The 23,891-nt window shown below is 41.9% G+C and overlaps 2 protein-coding genes and 2 pseudogenes across 9 annotated transcripts in view; 3 read left to right on the top strand and 1 right to left on the bottom strand.

Annotated features, from left to right (window-relative positions):
* The window catches only part of SEC24B (SEC24 homolog B, COPII component), a 112,458-nt gene extending 104,868 nt beyond the window's left edge, over window positions 1-7,590 (top strand). For 3 of the 7 annotated variants that reach the window (XM_054253065.2, XM_054253062.2, XM_078366700.1), the window contains one exon: window positions 7,487-7,585. In XM_054253065.2, coding sequence (XP_054109040.1) covers window positions 7,487-7,515 — 29 coding nt within the window. In that variant the 3' untranslated portion in view covers window positions 7,516-7,585. Of the gene's footprint in view, window positions 1-978; window positions 4,516-7,486 lie in introns of those variants that run through there. The other 4 variants (XM_078366704.1, XM_078366702.1, XM_017970345.4 and 1 more) reach the window with 2 other exon arrangements.
* Window positions 7,591-15,451: 7,861 nt separating this feature from the next.
* Window positions 15,452-16,498, bottom strand: LOC128931582 (protein SET-like; annotated as a pseudogene).
* A 1,202-nt stretch (window positions 16,499-17,700) lies between these two features.
* Window positions 17,701-18,449, top strand: LOC144581769 (cell division control protein 42 homolog pseudogene; annotated as a pseudogene).
* A 2,907-nt stretch (window positions 18,450-21,356) lies between these two features.
* The window catches only part of MCUB (mitochondrial calcium uniporter dominant negative subunit beta), a 143,913-nt gene continuing 141,378 nt past the window's right edge, over window positions 21,357-23,891 (top strand). For both annotated transcript variants that reach the window (XM_078366712.1, XM_002745493.7), the window contains exon 1: window positions 21,357-21,583. In XM_078366712.1, the coding sequence (XP_078222838.1) occupies window positions 21,485-21,583 (99 nt within the window). In that variant the 5' untranslated portion in view covers window positions 21,357-21,484. The remainder of the gene's footprint in view (window positions 21,584-23,891) is intronic.

Here is a 23,891-nt window from a genome sequence, read left to right as displayed (position 1 = left end):
CAGTGAGCCGAGATCACGCCATTGCACTGGGTGACAGAATGAGACTGTCTCAAAAAAAAAAAAGGAAAGAAGTAATATATATGAATCAATACATTTTCATTAGTCTATGGACATTACCAAGTACTTATTCGGTTTGTATTCTAAAACAAATGGTGCTACTTTCAAAAATATTCTTAATAAGTATAATCTTAAATGTCTTTCTCATTTACATTAGATGTTTTTGCCTGAACACTGATAGCTGGAAAATTTTGTGACATATGTGACTATCCCATTTATTTAAGTAACTTTAAGATTGCCATCTTCAATTTTGATGTGATTTTCTTCTGATCAAGAAATCTCTCTTTCACTAACAACATATTTTCTATAAAAAACTGTTAAGGATCCTTTAGATTATGGGACAGAATTTTATTCTGTACACTGTGAAAGTCCCCATCCAATTGGAAGGAAAAGACTTGGCCAGGCATGGTGGCTCATGCCTGTAATCCTAGCACTTTGAGGGGCCAAAGAGCAGATGGCTTGAGCCCAGGAGTTTGAGACCAGCCTGGGCAACATGGGGGAAACCCTGTCTCTACAAAAATACAAAGAAATTAGGGGTCATGTGCACCTGAAATCTCAGGTACTCAGGAGGCTTAGGTGGGAGGATCTCCTGAGCCAGGGAGGTTGAGGCTGGAGTGAGCTGTGACCATACCACTGCATTCCAGTCTGGCCAATAGAGTGAGGCCCTGTCTCAAAACAAAAAAAAGAAAAAGAAAAAAATCTTTAAAAAAAGAAAAAGAAAAAAAATACTTGGCTATGTGTAGTGAGTTCTTTTTACTGGTTTTGTGCTTTCATGGATCTCATCACATTCCCTGATGGAAATAAGCGGTTAAATGACTCACCCTACATGACATTACTTACTAATTAGTGACAATGCTAATTGTAAAAATTCAAATGTTCTCCCTAACCACAATCTCCTCCCACCTCACCTGCCACCCACAGGATCATGCTTGTCCCTATACCATGCTGCCTCCAGCAAGAGAGAATCTTACTGAACATTAAGAGAAACTAAGCTGGGCATGGTGGTCCATGCCTGTAGTCCCAGCTATTCGGAAGGCTGAAGCAGGAGAATCACTTGAACCTGGGAGGCAGAGGTTGCAGTGAGCGGAGATTGTACCACTGCACTCCAATGGTGAGAGCAAGACTCTAACTCAAAAAAAAAGAGAGAAACTGTAGTACTCTAAGGGCAACTAAATACTGCAGTTTTACCATTGAAAGTATATTTCTTCTTTACAAAAGACAAAAATGTTTTGTCTTTGGATATTTTGTCGCTCATTCAATAAATATTTATAAGTATTTAATGCTTGTCAGATACTGTTCCAGGCGCAAAATAAAATCCTCACTTCCACAAATCTTATACTCTAAAGTGAGAATATAGAAGACTGGGGAGAGGCAAAAAAACTTCTATATAATTTGTAAATGTGATGTATAATTCTGTGTAAGTATGATCAATGTTATGAAGAAAAATAAAGCTGGGAAAGGAGATGGAAAATACTGTTTTTGACAGTGACCAGGGAAAGCTCCTTAGGAAGGTGAGAGTTGAGCAGAGAGCTAAAGCCACATAGATACCTAGAACAAGAGCTGTCCAAATAGGAGAACTCTGTGGTAGATGAATGTAGAAGTTACCTTCTAATTGTTCTTTTCTCTGTGAAAGAAGCAGCAGAATTATCAGCTGGAAACGGGTAAGAGGGTTAGAGGTTTTGCAAAATAGTCTCCTAAGAGAGTAAGATGTTGAATTTACTAGTAGTATGTAGTAGATTGTGAGGGCCCATCTTGAGCTGTGAGTCATGAACTTAAAGTGAAACTAATAAGCTTAACTATGCCTCTTTCCTCTAGCTATCTTCAGTGCTTGGTAGAAAGTTGGATTTAACCACAGCTGGGTACAAGGGAAAGAGGAGGAGCAAGGGAATTTAGAATGCTTACAAGGGAGTGACTCATTTAAGCTACAAGATCAGAAAATGGGTGATGGAGGAGATGGGCAGTACTGGGTAGCAGGCTTAGTTGTTTGGAAGTCCTGTTGAGGTCAAAGAGCTATTAAAAGTCTATGTCAGAAAGAATGAGTTGGAAAGATAAAAAGTAGTGGTCAGGATATGAAAAGCTTGGAATTGAGATTTGGGGGAAGTTTAGATAATGACAAGACTAGGGGGAATGAGTGGTTGAGATATTATTAAAGATAACTAGAGGTAAGGAGGTGAGAACTTGGAGCCCCTGGTTTTAAATGGATCATCTATTTGTTCATTAAAATTGCCCCCCGCCCCCGAAATGACAGGAATAATGCTGGGGATACAAGGACTGTAAATGATTACAGTAAGGAGGAGTGGCAGGGGATGTGCTAGGGATCTGAGGTAGGCAAGGAGGAAGAATAATCTGGATGATAACAGAAGTAGAGGGGTGCCTGCCTGGGGTTTAGGATCAAAATGGCTATCTTTTGACAGGTTTGGAGGAAGGTAATATCCTCAAGACAGCCAGGTTTCAGTTAGCGTGTGTGGAGACTGACATAAACCAGGATATAGGCATGACAAGAGTAATCTTGATGGGAGGTGGGTAATCCATTCTCATTGTCTCCTTGTGGGACAAGTCTCTTTGGCCATTTGCTTTGTGAGGCAGGGAGTGTTGGGTGAGAGGAAGGGGTATACCTGCCAGGAGTTCTGTGAGCTGCTCTTTTCAACTAACTAAAAGAAGATAGTGGTTCTTAGTGTTAGTGGTAGGGATGGGATCAGAATTTCCTGGGATAGTTTTTTTGGATATCTCAATTCATATTCACCAGCTGATTAGGGGCTTGGCTGGAGATACATTAAAATGCATCCATTAATGTATTAAAAGTATTCGTACATTAATATGTATATATGTGTGGCAAATACTATTTGATAGCCATTTGTAGATATGACTCTTCCATATTCAACCTGTGAGGCTAAGAAATGCACATATTAGCAAAGTGTTATATGAAAGAAACCATGAGCCCTCCTCTTCTAAGTATCTTCTCACTAAAATACTTTTGAAGACATAGGAAAAGATGAAAACTCACAACAAAGTTGAAAATAACATTGTAGACATTATCTAGATAATGAAAGAAGGCAGTTTATTAAAAAACACTCAGCCAGGTGTGATAGCTCATGCTTGTAAACCCAACACTTTGGCAGGTTGAGGTGGGAGGATCTCTTGAGGCCAGGAGTTTGAAACCAGCCTGGGTGGCTTAGCAAGACCCCATCTCCTTAAAAAGTCAGCCAGGTGTGGGGGTGCATGCCTGTATCCTAGCTGCCTGGGAGGCTGAGGTGAGAGGATCACTTGAGCCCAGGAGTTTGAGGCTGCAGTGAGCTAAGACTGCACCACTGTAATCCAGCCTGGATGACAGAGCAAGACCGTCTTAAAACACACACACAAACAACACACAAATTTTTAAAGAAAAAAAATAAGAACACCCAAGCTTTGTTAGGCACATGAAACCTGAAAAACAAAAATAGGAGATACTACATAATTCATTCATCTTTTGCCTCTGAATTCAGAGACAGGATCTGTATCAACCAGAAAATTGGTATCCTCCTCCTGCCTGTGTTCTTATAATAAGAAGCAGTATTTAATATAAAACAAGTGGGTAGGATGTGTGTGTATACTTAAGTGGAGAAGGTAGCCATAATCAGGGAACACAGGAGCTATTAATGTATGTATTCATTGCCTTCAGATGAGGCATGAGCAGATCCAAAAATTATTATTTTTTAGTTTCCTTTAGTAAACAGTGCACAGTTCTGCGGATATTTATTTTTGGACCAATGAGCATTACTCACAAGTAATTACTTACTAGTAATGTTATTACTTACTAATAAGTAAATTGCTAAAGTCCACTAAAATTTGTTTCCACAAATGAAAATCAGTGTTTTATTAGAGTTTACTTGGGACTCTACTTCCAAAATACCTGGTTCCTGTACAAGGTTTGTAATTTTGCAAGAATGCATAAAAGTGTGTCTACAGGTATTGTCACACAGATAGCAGGTCAGACAACTGACAGAAACTATCCCATGGTCAGTACTCAAACATTTTCTTATGAATGTATCATCATTGTCGGGAGAAGCTTATGGTTTTTCTGCTATTTTTGCATTTCAGATATGTATTATTTTAGCTTGATAGCCATTGAGATTGCTATAGATTATTTGATTTGTGTGTAGCGATGTATATATGCATATTTTTCACCATATTTTTCTAGTTTTCTATAACTGGGTTTTAAAAATATTTTCAGTAGAAAAATAATTATGCTCTCGTTGCTAAAAATAAATATGCGTAACTTACTCCTCTATATTGCTTATAAGATTTTGATAATGTAGCCAGTGAATATGTGTTAATTTAAATAACTTGTATATAGAATTAAGCCAACTGCAATATTATAACTGGGTTCTTTTTAACTTAATAGGATATTGTTTTATAATATTAAATCATATGTTTAAGCTCATTCTCTTAAAAAAATAAACAATAAGCAATTTCTGTGTATTCCTCTCAAGTCTTTATTACTTAGGAATTTGCTTTAGAGCAGAAATTGTATTTTGGATTTTCTTTAAACTTCTTATCCCACTTCACATATCCCCAAGTACTCTTCCCAAGACAGGATATATGGCAGGAACACACTTAACTTAATTGAACACTGGAACAGCTTATTAGCCTTTCTTATACTGGAGTCATTTCACAGTAACTCTTGGGAAATCTGTAAAACAGTATACCAGTTAGGAGGACTTTTTCCCAATTTTAATGAAAGTTTTTATGGATCTTTTCCCCCTGTAGTCAATTTCTTTCAAATTCTCCTTCTTTGGTGCTTAGTTCTTATGACTTGCATAGTAACAATAGGAAATGCCTATCACCTGCACTTCTTAATGGAACCAGAAAAATTTTAATAGAATGGAAGATACTGTGTCTCTAGCCTGTCTCCTAATCGTTATCAAAAGCTGGTAAATAATTAATTATGTGCAGAGTTAGAAATAATAGGAATAAATGGAGAAATTGATGAATAAGATGTTTAAGCAAGAAATGTCAAAACTTAAAGCTGAGCTTTTTAGTAACTAGGACCCTTAGTACTGTGTTCACAAGCAAAAAGTGGTCTTTCAGAAGATATTTACCAAAAATGTGGTGAACCTAAATTGTCTTCAAGGCATTTATGGCACTCTTTTGGGTCATAATCTGGGAAGGAGTGAAGACAAAATTGGGGTTGAGAATGAGTAGGAACCAGAAGGATAACTTTGAAAGGAAAAGAAGGCTAAATGTACTTCATTATAGGGGCTCTTCTTTGTTCACATCCAGGCTTTGCAAATGCTGCTCCCCTGCTTGGAAAACCCTTTCTGTCATTCCCTTCCTGGCTTTCTTCACTGAGTCCCCCCTTATCCTTCAAAATTCAGCCTAGGGATCACTACCTCTTGGTAGCCTCTCCTGATGGCTCTCCTATCTGGATTAAATACTTCCACTGCGTATATCTAACACATTCTTATCTCTGCTATAGTCCCCATCAGACTGTGTTACAATTGACATTCTCCCTCAAACATGGGAACCAGTTTCTCTTTGTCATACTGCCTCCACATACCTGGCATATAGTAGGCATTTAGTAAATGTTTGTCGAGCCAATTTTTTTCCCCTTAAAGACAGGGTCTTGCTAGGCTAAAGTGCAGTGGTGTGATCATAGCTCACTGAAGCCTCAAACTCCTGTGCTCAAGGGATCCTCCTGCCTCAGCTGCCTGAGCAGCTAGGACTGTAGGTGTGTACTACCATGCCTGGCTATTTTTTGTAGAGACAAGATATTGCTATGTTGCCCAGGTTGGTATTGAACTCCTGGGCTCAAGTGATTCACCTCAGCCTCCCAAAGCACTGAGATTACAGGTGTGAGCCACTGTGTCCAGCAGAACCAGTGTTAAATAATTCCAAGCTAGAGAGAAATGTCTTGAACACCTGTGAATAAAAATAAAGGCAGTTTCAGTTGGATAAGCAGAGAAACATACTAAACTACACTAGATAGAAATTGAAAGAAACTCTGACATAGAATGGGAATGGTGCCAGAAGGTGGATAATAAACCCTATGAAAATTAAGGAGTATACCACTTCTGAAGTTGAGGTTCACTGGTCTGGAGCATGTTGCAAGATTCCCACAAATAGAGAAGACAAGCTGCTGCTCCCTGTGCCACTTTTCACAATGTTAGGCACAATACTTGGTGGCTTTTTTTTTTTTTTTTTTTGGATGTTGGAAGCTGTGTATACAACATTTCAGTAATTCATTACCAAGTAACCTGTAAGGTTGCCAATCTGAGGTGTCGTTAGAGCAAAAGAAGGCTCTACATCAAGTCAGACTGCAGTGCAAACTGCTTTGCCACTTGGGCTGTATTGACCCAGCAGATTCAACTCAGGAGTGTCTGTGGCAAATACAAATGCCATATCAGGCCTCAACTGGAGTGTCCTCTCTAGAGTTGTTAGAGCAGAGCCATGCCCTTTTCTGAAAAACAACAAAACCTTATCTTTGTGAGAGTAGCTCTTAGATTGCTATTGAGCTGTGTACTATAGGATGTCAAATGTCCTTGGGATTTATGCTGACCAGTGTGAACCAAGCAGTAGGAGTAAACATGGACGGTAACAATCTATCATTAAGTGGCAGCTTAATGTTAGTACATAAGGGATCATGCTCAGCGGATCCTGAAGTCAGTTGCACAGGCAGGCGGCTCCAACTCATGACACCTGCTCCTGCTGCATTGCTTCCTTTCCTTGCATTCACATTTATGGCCTAATGGGGATGTTTTCCTGTAATCAGTTAAGGGAGAAACTAAAACTTAAATTTAAGACAAAATGCTGGCATCAACTGGTCTGCTATTGTATTAGTCTAATAATGGGAATCCTCTTTGTGAGCAAAACTTCAAGCAGTACATTGATTGCCACTTTGTCTAGACTATGAGATGTAGATCTCAAAGGATGTAGATCTATGCAGCTTCATTGACAATGGCAAATGACTAATTAGGTAACAAAGGACTTGGTAGGAACAGGATTAGAAAATTGGTGGCAAGGAGGTTTGGAGAAGAAGGATTTGAATGGACTTCACAAAATGGACACAGCATATGAAATAGTTGTGTTCTACATCAATGGACACCAAAGGACACCTGCAGCAAAATTTGTCCATCTCAATTAGGTAGAGAAGGTGACGTTTCCTGCAAATGTCAGCCTCTTTCTGTAGCCACCCACTATTTGCTTAATGGTTTGTGTACAAAGTTATCATACTTGTAAGGACAGAAGCTGTGTGTGGGCCAAATATTATGGACGTCCCTTCACCAAGGCTGATCTAGCTACTGCCACTGTTATTTCTAAGTGTTGTCAGCTGAGACCTACTTTGATTCCTCAATATGACATCATTCCTTGGGGAAAACTGGTAGTCACCTGATATGTTGATTACATTGTACCCCTTTGATCATGGAGCATTTATTTGTCTTTAATGGAATAGACACACAGTCTGGATATGGATTTGCCTGATCTGCTTGCAGTGTTTCTGCCACCACCACCATCTGTGAGCTTACAGAATGCCTTCATCATTGCCATATGACCTCCACAACATTGCTTCTGATCAAGGAACTCATAGCAAAAGAAGTATGACAATGGAAATTCACTGCTGTTACTACATCCTATCACCCTGATATGGTTTGGATTTGTGTCTCTGCCCAAATCTCCTGTCGAATCCTCTCAAATCTTCTCTCTGCCCAAATCTCCTCCCCCAATATTGGAGGAGGGGCCTGGTGGGAGGTGACTGGATTGAATCATGGGGGCAGATTTCCCCCTTGCTGTTCTTGTGATAGTGAGTTCTCGTGACATCAGGTTGTTTAAAAGTATGTTGCACCTACCCCAGATATCTCTTCCTCCTTCTCTGATCACATAAGACGTGGTGCCTGCTTCCTCTTTGCCTTTGGTCATGATTGTAAGTTTCCTGAGGCCTCCCCAGCCATGCTTCTTGTACAGCCTATGGAACGGTAAGTCAATTAAGCCTTTTCTTTATAAATTACCCAGTCTCAAGTAGTTCTTTATAGCAATGCAGGAACAGACTAATACATACCCCAAAAAGCCGTTGACCTGACAGAAAGGTGGAATGCCTTCTGATGACTCAGTTACGGTAACAGTTGGAGTATCATCCTACAGGGTATAGTATATGCTTTGAACGAGCAACCAACATTTTTCTCCTGTAGCCAGACACGCAGGTCTGAGAATCAAGAATTGAAAGTGAAATCATTATTTTAATATAGTCCCCAAATTTTAGGGTCTTAGTTTACAAAGGAGAGGTGCTTAGTTCTCAAAGGGACACAGCAATGTCTCCACTGTATTGGAAGTAGTGAGTATTACCTGGCCATTTTGGGCTCCTTCTGTCAACAACCAGAAGGAAAGTGTTCCTGATTATGAAGAGAAATTGATTTGCTGTGACATAACAGGGCAAGGATGACAATGTCTAAGATCTAGAGGCTTTTCCAGAGTGCCTCAGTCCTTCTATGTTCAGTACTAAAAGTTAATGAAATACAGTAGCCCAATGGGTCACTGATGATTCAAACTCTCAAAAATAAGATTTGCATCTTCCACCAGGTAAAGAATGTCAACCAGCATTTCTTTCTTTCTTTTTTTTTTTTTTTGAGACGGAGTTTTGCTGTTGTTACCCAGACTGGAGTGCAATGGCGCGATCTTGGCTCACTGCAACCTCCACCTTCTGGGTTCAAGCAATTCTCCTGCCTCAGCCTCCCAAGTAGCTGGGACTACAGGTGCATACCACCATGCCCAGCTAATTTTTGTATTTTTAGTAGAGACGGGGTTTCACCTTGTTGACCAGCATGGTCTCGATCTCTTGACCTCGTGATCCACTGCCTCAGCCTCCCAAAGTGCTGGGATTATAGGTGTGAGCCACCGCACCCGGCCTGTCAACCAGCATTTCTTGCTGTGCTGAAGAGAAATTAGAAGACAATCTGAGAGGTGTAGTGGGAATAAATTTGATAGTGGAAAGTCAATTCTAGCAGTGGATCTGTCACATTGTGTTAGATTGGCTGTAATAGAAAGTATAAGGGTTTGCAAGCCAAACAGAACAAAATTTGAATTACAGTTCTTCTGTAGCTGTGTGACCTGGGGCAAATCTCTAAATTTCACTGAGCCTTTATATCCCTACTAGAGAATAATAGTTCCTCGGTAAGAGTTTTGTGAAAATTATACGGAATGAGTATGTAAAGTTTTCTGTGCAGCACCTGGCTTCTAATACATACTCAATAAATGGCAGTCAATTTCTTAACAAAATAATAGCACAACAGTAATAATAGTAATAATGTTTGCACATTGAGCCTGCCCTTTGCCCTCCTATCACCTGTCACTTTCCACCTTCACTGAAATTATTCCACATGGTACATGGAAAACCAAAATATTTTCATGTGGACTGCTGCTACCTCCACTGTGTACTGTGATCGATGTATTAACTGCACTTTTTTGCTTCAGACCATCCAGATCAGATGGGTATACAGAAAGAAGCAAGTAGTCTTAGTTCATTACATGCGCATACCATCAGACTTGAAAACTTGGTGCTCACCAGTAAGCCACAATTCTGGTTTTGTTTTTTCTTTCTATCAGGTTTATTCTAAAAAGACTATCTGAGGCTTTTTATCTATCTCTCTCTCTCTCTTTTTTTTTTTTGAGACAGAGTCTTGTTCTTGTTGCTCAGGATGGAGTGTAGTGATGTGGTCTCAGCTCACTGCAACCTCTGCCTCCCAAGTTCAAGCGATTCTCCTGCCTCAGCCTCTTGAGTAACTGAGATTACAGGCATCCGCCACCACACACAGCTAATTTTTGTACTTTTAGTAGAGATGGGGTTTTGCCTTGCTGGCCAGACTGCTCCTGAACTCCTGACCTCAGATGATCCACCTGCCTTGGCCTCCCAAGGTGCTGGGATTACAGGCATGACCCACCGAGCCCGGCCTACCTGTCTCTTTATTAAAATAGTAGTTATGAACTCATAAACCTCTGAGTCTGTAAACATGCTGTTCCTCCTGCTAAAAACTCATCTTTACCTTTTTGTTTGGTTAGCTGCTATGCCTCCTTCAGTTATTAGTGTATACTGATGCCAGCCTGTCCATTACCCCTAGCCTACGTGAGGTCTCCCTGCTCTATGTTCCCATAGGCCCTTGTAGTTTTCCTATTATAACCTTTATGTCACTTTTCTTAATTACTTGTTCACTAGGTGAACAAGCTTCTGCACTAAGTTCTGTGTAAGTAAGAACACAGAACTCATCTTTAAAAAAAAATTCTTGGCTGGGTGCAGTGGCTCATGCCTACAATCCCAGCACTTTGGGAGGCCGAGGCAAGTGGATCATGAGATCAAGAGTTCGAGACCATCCTGGTCAACAAGGTGAAACCCCGTCTCTACTAAAAATACAAAAATTAGCTGGGCATGGGGGCGCGCGCCTGTAGTCCCAGCTACTCGGGAGGCTGAGGCAGGAGAATTGCTTGAACCCAGGAGGCGGAGGTTGCGGTGAGCCGAGATCGCACCATTGCACTCCAGCCTGGGTAACAAGAGCAAAACTCCATCTCAAAAAAAAAGAAAAATTCTTGTCTCAAATTTTTAATAATTTTTATTTCAATAGTTTTGGGGGTACTGGTGGTTTTTGGTTACATGGATAAGTCCTTTAGTGGTGATTTCTGTGATTTTGCTGCACCCGTCACCATCACTCCAGCAGTATACACTGTACCCAATATATAGTCTTTTTTCTGAGTTGGAGTCTTGCTCTGTCACCCAGGCTGTAGTGCAGTGGTACAATCTCTGCTCACCGCAATCTCAGCCTCCTGCGTTCAAGCGATTCTCATGCTTCAGCCACCCAAGTAACTGGGACTATAGGCACACAACACCACGCCTGGCTAATTTTTGTATTTTTAGTAGAGACGGGGTTTTGCCATGTTGAACAGCCTGTTCTTGAACTACTGACCTCAAGCAATCCACTCACCCCGGCCTCCAAAAGTGCTGGGACTACAGGCATAAGCCACCATGCCCGGCCCCAATATGTAGTCTTTTATCTCTCACCCCCACCCAACCTTCCCCCTTTCCCCCTACCTGAATCCCCAAAGCACATTATATCATTCTTATGTGTTTGCACCCTCATAGCTTAGCTCCCACTTATAAGTGAGAACATAACATATTTGGTTTTCCATTCTGGAGTTACTTCACTTAGAATAATGGCCTCCAGCTCCATCCAAGTTGCTGCAAAGACGTTATTTTGTTCTTTTTTATGGCTGGGTAGTATTCCATAGTATACGTATACCACATTTTCTTTACTCATTGGGTGATGGGCATTCAGGTTGGTTTCATATTTTTGCAGTTGTAAATTGTTTTGCTATAAACGTGTGTGCAGCTATCTTTTTCATATAATGTCTTCCTTTTTTTTTTTTTTTTTTGAGTAAATACCCAGTAGTAGGATTTTTGGATTGAATGGTAGATCTACTTTTAATTCTTTCAGCAATCTCCATACTGTTTTCCATAGGTTGGACTAGTTTACATTCCCACCAGCAGTGTAGTTTCGCCACATCCACAGCAACATCTATTATTTTTTTGATTTCTTAATTATGGCTATTCTTGCAGGAGTAAGTTGGTATCTCATTGTGGCTTTAATTTGCATTTCCCTGATAATTAGGGATGTTAAGGATTTTTTATATGTTTGTTGGCTGTTTGTTTATCTTCTTTTGAGGATTATCTTTATGTCCTTTCTCCACTTTTAGATGGGATTATTTATTTTTTGCTTGCTGATTTGTTTGATTTCTTTGTAGATTCTAGATATTAGTCCTTTGTCAGATATATAGTTTGCGAATATAAAAGCTCATCTTTTTTATTCATCACTCTACCATCAGCCTAGAACAGTGTTTGGCAAATCCTCATGCACTAGTAACCACAAGTATGTGTGTTTGTATTATTTTTCAAGGTAGATGTAGTTTATTTTTTTTCTTGAGATGGAGTCTCGCTCTGTTGCCCAGGCTGGAGTGCAATGGTGTGATCTCAGTTCACTGCAACCTCCGCCTCCCAGGTTCAAGCGATTCTCCTTTCTCAGCCTCCTGAGTAGGATTACAGGCATACACCACCATGCCTAGCTAATTTGTTGTATTTTAGTAGAGACAGGATTTCACTGTGTTGCCTAGGCTGTTCTCGAACTCCTGAACTCAGGCAGACCCGCCTCGGTCTACCAAATTGCTAGGTTTACAGGCATGAGCCATGGTACCCGGCCTAAAAGTGGTTGCAGCTATACTTAGAAGTCCTGTTTTATTATTATATATTAAATTTATTCAGCAGACATTTGAGAACCTACTAGTTAGGTGCTGGTGATAGAGCAGTGAACAAAACAGACAAGGACCCTTCTGACACGGAGCTTACATTCCAGTTGGGGGAGACAGGTTTTAAAAGTATGTGTTGTGTCAGGTAATGATTAAATGCTAAGATGGGAAAAAATGCAGAGTAAGGGCTAACTGACAGGAAGTAGAAGTTAATGTAGCCAACCACATTTTACAAGGCCTCCCAGGCTATGGTGAGGGCTTCAGGTTTCACTGGGAGAGAGGTGCAAACCCATTGAATGGCTTTGAGTGAAGTTGCAATCTGATCTGTTCTTAGCAAGATGAATTCAGCAAACCTATCTTAGGAAGCTAAAGAAGGCAAGGGTGGACAAAATGAATAATTTGTGAAAAAATCAGCTCCCTAGATTGTTTAGGTGGAAGATGTTTGGATTAAGAGAAGGTTACATTGCCCCGAAATCTGGAAATTAATTACGGCAGCTTGGATTAATCCTTACTTGATTATTATTATAGTACTGGGTTTCTTTGCTAATATTTTATTTAGGATCTATTTCATCTACTTTTATAAGTAAGATTTGCCTATAGTTAGCTTTTGTGGTGCTTGCTTGCTTGTTATTAGCATTATGCTAGTTTATTAGATGAGTTGGATAGCTTCCCATCTGTTTTAGTGATTTGGAACAGTTTGTATAAAATACCTAAAATTTTGGTGTATAAGGTAGGTGTTATCTGTCCTAGGGGCCATCTACCAGGTAGATCACTGACCACTGTTTCAATCAATGACCATTATGCTATTCACGGTCTCTTTTTTTTTTTAATTTTTTTTTATAGAGACGTGGTCTCGCTATGTTGCCCAGGCTGGAGTGCAGTGCTATTCACAGGCGCGATCCCACTACTGATCAGCATGGGAATTTTGACCAGCTCCATTTCCGACCTGGGCCAGTTCAGCCCTCCTTAGGCAACCTGGTGGTCCCCCGCTCCCCGGAGGTCACCATATTGATGCTGAACTTAGTTCGGACACCTGATCGGCATAGCATAGCCCAGAACTCCTGGACTCAAGCGATCCTCCAGCCTCAGCCTCCCGAGTAGCTGGGACTACAGACACGTGCCACCACGCCTGGCTCAGGGTCTCCTTTTTGAGCCAAGTTGGTTAGTTGTAATTTGATTGATGTAAACAATTATTAGAGGTTAGCTTTTTCTATCCTTTCTGTTATGTTTATATGTTTCTTCTTTCCTTTTTCTTCATTCTTGTTTCAGGTTTTTTTTTTGTTGTTGTTGTTTTTTTTGAGTGCCTTGTAAAAAGAACAATTTTGGGGTTTACTGACTCGCTCTTTTTTTGTTGGGGGTGGTTGCTATAGAGGAAGAGTAGAGGAAATTTGATTCATTTTCTGCTTTACCTTTATCATTTCCTTCCTCCTACTTCCTTTAGCTATATTGTTGCTGCCTTTTTTCTAGCTTCTTGGAGTGTAAGCTTAGTTTATTTTCAGCCTTTTCTGTTTCCTCATAAATTCGTTTAACACTATACATTTTCCTTAGTAATAAATATTTTAATGTTAAAAAGTGCCTTTTTGGTATTCAGTTTGAAAATAGTTCTGAACTTCCACTTATTGGTAATTTAATTTATTAATATTTATACGTGTGTCAAAGTACTTAAATTCCAATGGTAAAGATGGGGTAACGATACTTTATCTTTTCATTAATTTTTTTATTTTGAGGGCCGGGCGTGGTGGCTGAAGCCTGTAATCCCAGCACTTTGGGAGCCCGAGGCAAGTGGATCACGAGGTCAAGAGATCGAGACCATCCTGGTCAACATGGTGAAACCCTGTCTCTACTAAAAACACAAAAAATTAGCTGGGCATGGTGGTGCGTGCCTGTAATCCCAGCTACTCAGGAGGCTGAGGCAGGAGAATTGCCTGAACCCAGGAGGCGGAGGTTGCGGTGAGTCGAGATCGCGCCATTGCACTCCAGCCTGGTCAACAAGAGCGAGACTCCGTCTCAAAAAAAAAAAAAAAATTATTTTGTTGTGTGTGTACACATTTAGTTTTATTTTAACAAAGCAATTTATACACTTTTAACATTTAAAACTGAGCATCTTCTTTCCTTTACAGTGAAATAAAAAAATAAAAAATAAACAGGAACGAAATTACAATAGAGACTGTCAGTTCCAAATAAGATCCTACAGGTTTTGATTCTCCCATTGAGTGTCAGGGCTCAAGTCATCATTAGGAGAGAATTTATTTTAAAAGTCTCATCTTTTAACTGCAAGGATGTCTGTCAAACATCACAATTAGACATGCTAAAGGAGAAGCCATGTTGTCAAAATGCCCACTTAACCCACCCAAACATCTCAAACCCACCCTTTGCTGACCTATAATCCCCACCCCCCTTTTTTTTGAGATGGAGTTTTGCTTTTGTCACCCAAGCTGGAATGCAATGGTGTGATCTTGGCTCACTGGAACCTCTGCCTCCTGGGTTTAAGAGGTTCTCCTGCCTCAGCCTCCTGAGTAGCAGGGATTACAGGCGCCCGCAACCATGCCCAGTTAATTTTTGTATTTTTTTTAGTAGAGATAGGGTTTCACCATGTTGTTCAGGCTGGTCTCGAACTCCTGACTTCAGGTGATCTTCCAGGCTTAGCCTCCCAAAGTGCTGAGATTACAAGCATGAGCCACTGCACCTGGTAACCCCATTTTTAAAAGTTATTTTTTTCTTTTTTTAAACAAGAGAAAGTAGACAGATACATGTTGGTCAATGCTAAGTGTCCGTATTCACATACAGACACAGTGTACTTTCTGAGGCCAATATTCAGAGAAAGGAGAAAAGAAGCTAGAATTCTATGCACTGCTACACAGGGGCCTAGCACCCTCCAGCTTCCAGCAGAGCGAAGGAAGCAGGTTTTTCTTTTTTCCCACCGAGCTCTATGGTATTGATTCCATATAGTTTTTGTTCAGACAGGAAGGGATAAAAATGAATTTTGCACAGATAGGGGTAGAGACTCTTCCCATTGTATTCTGCTCAACGTATTTCCCCCAAATAAATTGAAAGCCTTGGTGTAGAGAAAAGAGACCTCAAGAACAGGGTGAATGAGAACAAGAGGCACAAAAAAAAAAAAAAAAAAAAAAAAAGCCAACAACAAAAAAACCCCACAATATCAGACTACAACTTGCTCCGGAGACTGGAGAAAATTTTAAAAGGGGAAGGTTGGAATCCATCAGTGTTCTGTTATTCATCTCTTTCCTCCTTCTCTCCATCTTCCCCTTCATCATCATCTTCACTTTCATCTTCATCCCCTTGTTCATCAATATCTTCTAATTCTTCCTCCTCTTCCTCATTATCATCTTCTTCATCATCCATATCGGGAACCAAGTGGTACTGTAATGAGTTTGGCCAAATATCATCTTTGATGACCTCTCCTAACTCTTCAGCCCCTGCATCAGAATAGTCAATAAACCAGGTCAAGAAGCTCTCTGGTGGCTCATGCTGCCTCTTCCTGCTGGCTTTATACTGCATTTGACTTGAACCTTTTGTCACATCCTTTCCAGATTTCCATTTGATTAAAGTGCAGTTTGAAGATGGATTACCACTCTCATTCAGATGAAATTCTTTGGAGGAAACTTTATTTTCAAAGTAACGACTTTCATCAAGATAATAATTTATTCTGTAACCTGATTTAATACCTTCAAATTCTGTCACTTCAACTCTGGTCAAATAATGCAGTCCCTCTTCGTCTTCCTCCCCAAGCAGTGCAGACACTATAAATGATTGACAAATGTTGTTATCCCAAAATTTAGGATTTTGGCAATCAATTCTGACCTCTTCTGAAAAAAATGGTTGGCGGAATTTGTTGTATTTCTGTTCTATTTTCAAAATCTCACTGGCTTCTTCATTAAGTCTATCTATTTCATTTTATATTTCATCAATGTGTTCAATTGCTTCTTGCTGTTCTTTTTTGCCCTTCTTCAGCAAGCCTACAGAGGCCGAGGTCTCCTCTGGTCTCAGAGCAGGATGTGATTTTGGTGTCTTCTTTTAGGGCAGGAGGGGAGACTGGCATTTGGGGGCCATGCTGCTAGGGAAGCCCTGCTCGTCAGGAAGCAGGCAGAACACTCTAATTTCTTATATTTAATTTCATGAACAAAGCCTATATGTTAACAAGTTTAAGGTCATTTTTGAGTTTCCCTTTGAGGCCGCCGACTATGTGGTCATTACATTGTGAATCATCCATATGTGTTTGAAATAATATGTACTCTCAAATGGGTACAGAGTTCTTTATAACTCTGTGAGAAATGGAGGTCTAGGACCTGGAGGCAGAATAGGGAAAAGAAATATCTTTCTCTATATACCATTAAAATTCAAACCAAGTGGGAGGCCCAATGGATAATAGGAGTATTACTGGAAGCCATTCCTACATGGGCATGGCTAACAATACCTTAACAATACATGGAAATGGGCCGGGCCCGGTGGCTCACGCCTATAATCCCAGCACTTTGGGAGGCCGAGGCGGGTGGATCACGAGGTCAAGAGATCGAGATCTTCCTGGTCTACACGGTGAAACCCCGTCTCTACTAAAAATACAAAAATTAGCTGGGCGTGGTGGTGCGTGCCTGTAGTCCCAGCTACTCGGGAGGCTGAGGCAGGAGAATTGCTTGAACCCAGAAGGCAGAGGTTGCGGTGAGCCGAGATCGTGGTGAGCCGAGATCGCGCCATTGCACTCCAGTGTGGGTAACAACAGTGAAACTCCGTCTCGAAAAAAAAAATACATGGAAATGACCATGAGCCACACAAAAATATCCCACTAAACCCAAAGTAAATGGATCTCCAACTCAGATTGCTCTTTGGTTCCTAGAGAGACTGAAAGTAGATGATTAGTAGTTGCCTGGAGCTGGAGGTGAGTGGAGAGTGATGCAAATGAACCTCAGGAATCTTTCTAGAGTGATGGAAATGTTCTAATTTATTATGGTGACTGATGCGTAACTCTGTAAATTCGCCAAAAATAACTTTTAATAAGTGAAAGTTATGATACGTAGATCATACCTTAATAGAGCCATTTACAAATTTTTTTTTTGAAAAGCGAGATCAGAGATTCGAATGTGAAAAGGCTGTGACATATAAGTAATACTTCTGAACTAGCTCACATTGAGTAATTGTTTTGTCCCATCAAGAGTCCTATATACTGTGGGAAAGTTTGTTGTGCACCCAAAACATCTATGTGTGAGAGCAACTTTGTGTACAGTGCCGCCCCAGTAAACTCGCTCTATCTGCAGTGTCCAGAGCTTCTTCCACAGTAGTTTGCTGATCCCACCTTTGCGGCCAGATTCTGCGCTGCAAAATGGGCATCTCCTCCCCTTCTCCATTTCCCTCCTTCCTAATAAAACTCTTTTCTGAAGAAGCTGAGGTCAGCATCAGATTTGAAATATTTAAAGTGGATACAAAACTATTTCAGCAATGCAGACAATTAAGTGCATTGTTGTGGTTCATGAAGCTGTTAGTAAAACATGTCACCTGATATCCTACACAACAAATTTCCATCCTAATGCATATAGACTGTTTTTGACAACTATGCACTCACAGTATGATTGGTGCAGAGCCATATACTCTTGGACTTTTAATACTGCAGGGCAAGAGGATTATGACAGATTATAACTGCTGAGTTATCCACAACAGGTATATTTCTAGTCTGTTTCTCAGGAGTCTCTCCATGTTCATTTGAAAGTGTGAAAGAAAAGCGAGTGCCTGAGATAACTCACCACTGTCCAAAGGCTTCTTTCTTGCTCGTCAGGACCCAAATTGATCTCAGAGATGATCCATCTATTACTGAGAAAATTACCAAGGACAAACAGAAGACTGTCACTCCAGAGACTGATGAAAAGCCAGCCCACAACCTGAAGGCTATCAAGTATATGGACCGTCCTGCACTCACACAGCAAGACCTAAAGAATGGATTTGACAAAGAATATTGGTTGTCCTGGAGCCTCCAGAACTGAAGTAGAGCTGCAGGCCTGTGCTGCTATGAGCATCACTCCAGAGCCCTTTCTGCACAGCTAGTATAGCCATCATACTAAAACCAATGTTTAAATCAAATGAAAGATTAAAAATTAAAATTCGGCCAGGTACGGTGGCTCACAACAATAATTCCATCACTTTGGGAGGCCGAGCCAGGTGGATCACCTGAAGTCAGGAGTTCAAGACCAGCCTGGCCAACATGGTGAAACCCCATCTGTACTAAAAATGCAAAATTAGCCGGGTGTGGTGGCATATGCCTGCAAGTCCCAGCTACTCGGGAAGCTGACAGGAAAATTGCTTGAACTCGGGAGGCAGAGGCCGAAGTGAGCCGAGATGGCACTACTGTACTCCAACCTGGGCAAGACAGCAAGATTCCATCTCAAAATTATATATATATATATATATATATATTCATTTTTGCAATAATGACAAATACCCTGTATCAACCCACATGAGACAGGGATTATAGGTATGGTCCCGTTCTCCCTCCCAGTACTAGTTAATTCTAAGTAATTGTGTGTTGTTAGAAAAGTAATCAGTACTCATTTTTGGTTTTTGTTTCAAAAAACAATTTTGTTTCTGTTTAGAAGCAAGGCATGCTTGTGATGACCGTGTAACAGATTAATTGGAATTGTTGAATCTGCTCCCTGACTCCATTCTGGAGAGTAATCTGGGGCATCTTAGTGGGGTTTTATTTTTCCTGTTTTTTTTTTTTTTTGGAGGAGGTTTGTATGGTTTGTTTTTTAGTCTTTTTTTTTTTTTTAATTCATTAACCAGTGGTCAGTCCTTAAGAGGAGGAAGACAGATTGATTCCATATTTGACTTCCTAGATCTAGTTTAGAAAACATGTTCCTTATCTGGGGTGCTTTTAGGAAAGAATATAGTAAATGTCTTATTTAATAACATTTATTTTTGAAAGTTGCCTTTTATCTCCACCTTTGACTAGGTTCAGTATTTGATGAAACTCATGAAAGTGGGTGGAAATTGTCTTGCCCCTGCTCTTTTCTGGGATCCACTAAATATGTGACTGTGACTTTCAAGGTAATTTCTTTGCCAGTTGCTGATTTTTGGGGGAGTTAATTTCTAACTTCTTTCACTGATGAATAAAGTATTGCACCTTTGAAATGCAACAAGTGGATTGAGTTTGTAACTTAAAAAAAATTTTTCCCTGTCAGTCACTGTCTTACATGCTTATCATAGATTTGCAGTCAACAGTATATGGTGTTTCTAGAATGCAGCTGAGGACCTGGTATGTAGAGGGAATGTGAAGGGTGGTACCAGAGGACTGATGTCTATACAATGATTCACAGCCTCTCAAGTTACGAGGATGGAGACCTGCTTTATGAAGAAGCTAGGGTGTGATGGGGATGGATAGAACACTTAACAACATGGCATCAGTCAGGGGAATCCCCTTCTGTTTCGCAGATGAGGAACCCTAGAGCCGCCAGATGAGGCTCTCTAGTTTAATAAAAATCATGGAAAGATTCTGATCAAGACTCTTCTCAAGTGTTAATAGAGATTTTATCAGCTTATTTTAGTTGTAGTTTCCAATTTCCAAAAATGTTTAGGTAATCTTTACACCTTTCAAAACCTAGTTCATGAGTGCTGAACCAGTGCTTTCTCATGTCTCAATTCTTTGTATAGGCATTCTTTTCTGATGTAGTAAACAAAAACCCTTCACAACAACAAAAAATAAAAACAAAACGCATTTCATTTACTTTCAAAAAAACCTTCACAACGACAACAACAACAACAAAACAACAAAAACAAAAACAAAAACAATACACATTTAATTTACTTGGAGCTAATAGGAGGAAAAGACACAGGAAAGGTAATTTACCTTCCCATATGAACTTAAAAGTTTAATGTATCGCTGCCCATCTAGTACAATTGTACAGTTTTTAATGGTGATGAAGTTTTTACTATCGTAGAAACTTCCTATTCTTTCTCTTTTCAATATGGAAAGGAGACTACCGACAGCAGTGATTTGCCTCTTGCTGCATGTTTTCCAACTTTGATTCATCAACTGAAGCCTCTTGCAAATTCAGCAGATAAAAATGAAGGGTGCCCGGTTAAATTTGAATTCAGATAAACACCAAATAACTTAGCATATCCGATATTTCATCTTAAAAAGAATAAATGTGACTCATGCAATATTTGAGACATGCTTATCCTAAAACACTATTTAGCTAAAATTCAACTGGGCATCCTATATTTTATCTAACAACCCTATTGTAAGCTAGCTATGCGAAAGCTTGGTTTAGGTTGCTCTTAAATGCCTTTGGTTTGTGTTCAAAAACAAAAGTCTTAAAGCATTCCATTTCCCAGTTGCTAGAAGGATTCAATTCCGGTTCCGAAGCTTCTTCAATTAGAAACGTGCTTCAAAACAGAAGCCAATTGTGTGGGAGATAATTTCCCAAAAAGCTAGCGTTTGGGCCACTATACCGTGAACTGCAAACCGCAGGGATAGGCCCGGGGCTGCCCGCCTGACGCCGCGCTCGGCCTCGAGCGGGGACCCGGCACCGCAGCCCCCAGCACGGGCCTTGGAGGCCGCCGAGGTGGGGGGCCTCAACCGACCCGCTTCGCTACGTCTTCTCAGCTCCCGGGCGAAGACCAACTTCCGGAGCGGCCCTGCCCCCTGCAGTTGCTGGACGCTCTTTTCCTCTCATCCCCCACTTCTCTCCCCGTGCGGGTTGGATGAAGAAAAAGGCGCTCAGAGCACGCAGCGCCGGGAATTAACAGCGAGTTTTGAAGTCGAGAGCTCGCCGGGAATTAACAGCGAGTTTTGAAGTCGAGAGCTCGCAAGGTGAGCGTCGCCTGCTGCTCTTCATTCCAGAGGGGCTTCTGCTGGAGGAGGAGGGGGGTCCTCGACACCTAAGATGCGGAGGGCGGTTTGTTCTCGGGCTCCCTCTTTTTTTTTTTGGTCGGAGGAAAGAAAACAGCTCTGCGCCCGGATGCGTACAGAGCCGTCAAGTGGAAACGGGGACACACCCTGTTTCCCGCCCGCCCCAGCTGGAGCCTCGGCGCGCGGAGCCAGCAGGCGGGGCGGGGAGGCGCCGGGCGGGAGCGCCCACAGCGCGGAGCCGCCAGGCGCTGACGAGGAGCCAGGCCACGGGAGGATGCGCCGCTGACGCCTGCAGGAGCCGCGCGCTAGGGCGGGAGGATGCTCCCGAGGGGCCTCTGGTCGTGGCGCGCGCGGCTGCTGCCGACCCCCGGCACCCGGGGCCCTGCGAGCCCGTGGCCGCTGCTGCCGTTGCCTCAGGTAAGGGTGGGTGTGGGGCCGCGGGGTTCCGGGGTAGGCGGGTGCAAAGTTTGCGTCGGACAACTTCGGCGGGAGCAAAAGCCGAGCGGCCGAGCAGTCGCCTGTGTTTTACTGGCTGCCGGGCTCCGCGCGCTGGGAGGTCCCCACAGGTGGTGGCCGGGCGGCTGACGTGGGTCACGGAGGCCAGGGCGGAGGTCAAGACCCCGGGCCCGGGAAAGGTGAAGCCAGAGCGCTGCGGCTGGGGGCACCTCACCCGGGCGGAGATGGGGTTCAAGGACCACCGGACTTCGGCCTGGGAGCAGCAGAATAACCCGGGAGGCAGTTTCTGCGCGGCAGCCCTCAGGCAGGCAGGAGTAAGTTTCCAGAGCCGCTGCGCCGGGGGCCGGTTCCCTCTCAGTGGTCGGTGCCCGAGCCCCTAAAGGGGTCGGAAACGCTGAACCGGGCAGTGACTGTCCCGAGTGTGGACGGTCGCAGGAGAGTGAAATTTCCATCCTGAAATCGGCGAGCACCTCCCTTTCCCAGAGGTAAGAAAAACTCGCGTTTTGTTCAGACGCCCGAGAGATGGGTGAATCATGAGTGTGTGCTGGTGAGTAACAGTTGGCCTGACACCGTTGTATTGTGGTCTGCGGAGAACCGTGGCTTGGAGGAGGAGGAGAGGGTGGATGTGCATCAAAAAAGACACAAGAAGAAGGGGAAAGCGCCGAGTTTAACCAGGATTACGATGGAGCCTGACAGGAGCCCGACAGGAGCCCGGGAGCCCAAACGCTGACACTGATGAGGAAAGACAGCCTTTAAAAAAAAGCCTTCAGGCTGTGTGTGGTTGGGTAGGAAGCGGTTTCTGAGTTTGTTTGTTCCTCCCCCACACTGTTAGATTAGTTTCACATTGTTAAAGGGAAAAAGAAAAGCCAGAAGTAAGCAGTGCTATTCTCTCGTCACTTTCACTTCCTGTTTATTTTGTTCTTTTATTATGTTTTTCTTTCCCCCATTTTCCTCTGTCTCAGGGCTTCAGTTTCAATTGGTGCAGGGAATATATAAGTGCATTTTTATACCTTTTCATTGAGTTTATGCCCAAAGAATTAAATGCATTTAAACAGTCAATTCCCGTAATGTTTGAACGAGAATGAGGAAGGCCCTGTTGTTAGAAAATGTAAGAAAAGGGGCAAACTCCTTACAGTGGAAAATGGTGGACTTACAAATTCATTGGAGAGGTACGCTTTTTACACTTTTAAAGATTATACTTTGACTATAAGTGTTGCATTTCCTAGTCAAAGATATACTAAACATTAAAACAACCCCATTCAAGGAACACTTTTCACATATCATTTAAACACAGATGATTGTGGGGTTTTTTTTTTTTTTTTGAGACGAAATCTCCCTCTCTTACGCAGGCTGGAGTGCAGTGGCGGGATCTTGGCTCACTGCAACTTCCGCCTCCTGGGTTCAAGCGATTCTCCTGCCTCAGCCTCCCCAGTAGCTGGGATTATAGGCACGCGCCATCACACCTGGCTAATTTCTGTATTTTTAGTAGAGACGAGGTTTCACCAGGTTGGCTAGACTGGCTGGTCTCGAATTCCTGACCTCGTGATCCTTCCGCTTTGGCCTCCCAAGGTGCTGGGATTACAGGCTAAGCCACCAGCACCTGGCCCCAAGTGTTTTCTATTAAGTCCTTCTAACACGTTGAGTAGCATTTTTATGAATCCCAGGACTGCCTGTCCTTTCTCAAATTATCAACTCCAAACCCCTTTGTCTATATTTCCCATCTGATGCTGTCTAGGGTGGTGCAATTTCATACCTCAGCAGGAATGTGGATGCCCTTTTAAAAGAAAATGGCCTAATAACAGAGGAACAGTAGGTAGTACTTTGCCTCTAGGAATCATCGTAAGAAGCCTTATGTTTGAATGTTTCCAGTTTGCACATTTTTGTTTTAAGCCAACTGTCCAGCTGTAAAAACAATTTTCAGAACTTGAGAAGTGGAAATGCTTCAAGCATCATTTTACCTGTCTGATAAAAGACCCCCCCCCCAGGGTCGGGCGGAATCAAACCTGTGAATCTGCTTCTTTATATGCAGCTTTTAAATTTTACCATGAAGAAACCGATAAAATATTCTGGCTCTTGAGGACTTTTAGCTAGGACTACTAAACCATTTTCTGCAAATCATTACCTGGCTATCGGGACATTTTTCATTCTAAGGTTTCACTGTTTTGTGGTTTTCCCACTTGATATGAAATGTCCTGTGGCTAAAGGCAAGTATTATTTCTATGTATCTTTTCCACAAACATTCAGACCTCTAGAGCCTATGGAGCATCTA

The sequence above is a fragment of the Callithrix jacchus genome, chromosome 3 (genome assembly GCF_049354715.1).
Source record: "Callithrix jacchus isolate 240 chromosome 3, calJac240_pri, whole genome shotgun sequence".
NCBI lineage: Eukaryota > Metazoa > Chordata > Mammalia > Primates > Cebidae > Callithrix > Callithrix jacchus.
The sequence above is the reverse complement of the archived record's forward strand: the minus strand, read 5'-3'. Positions and strand labels throughout refer to the sequence as shown.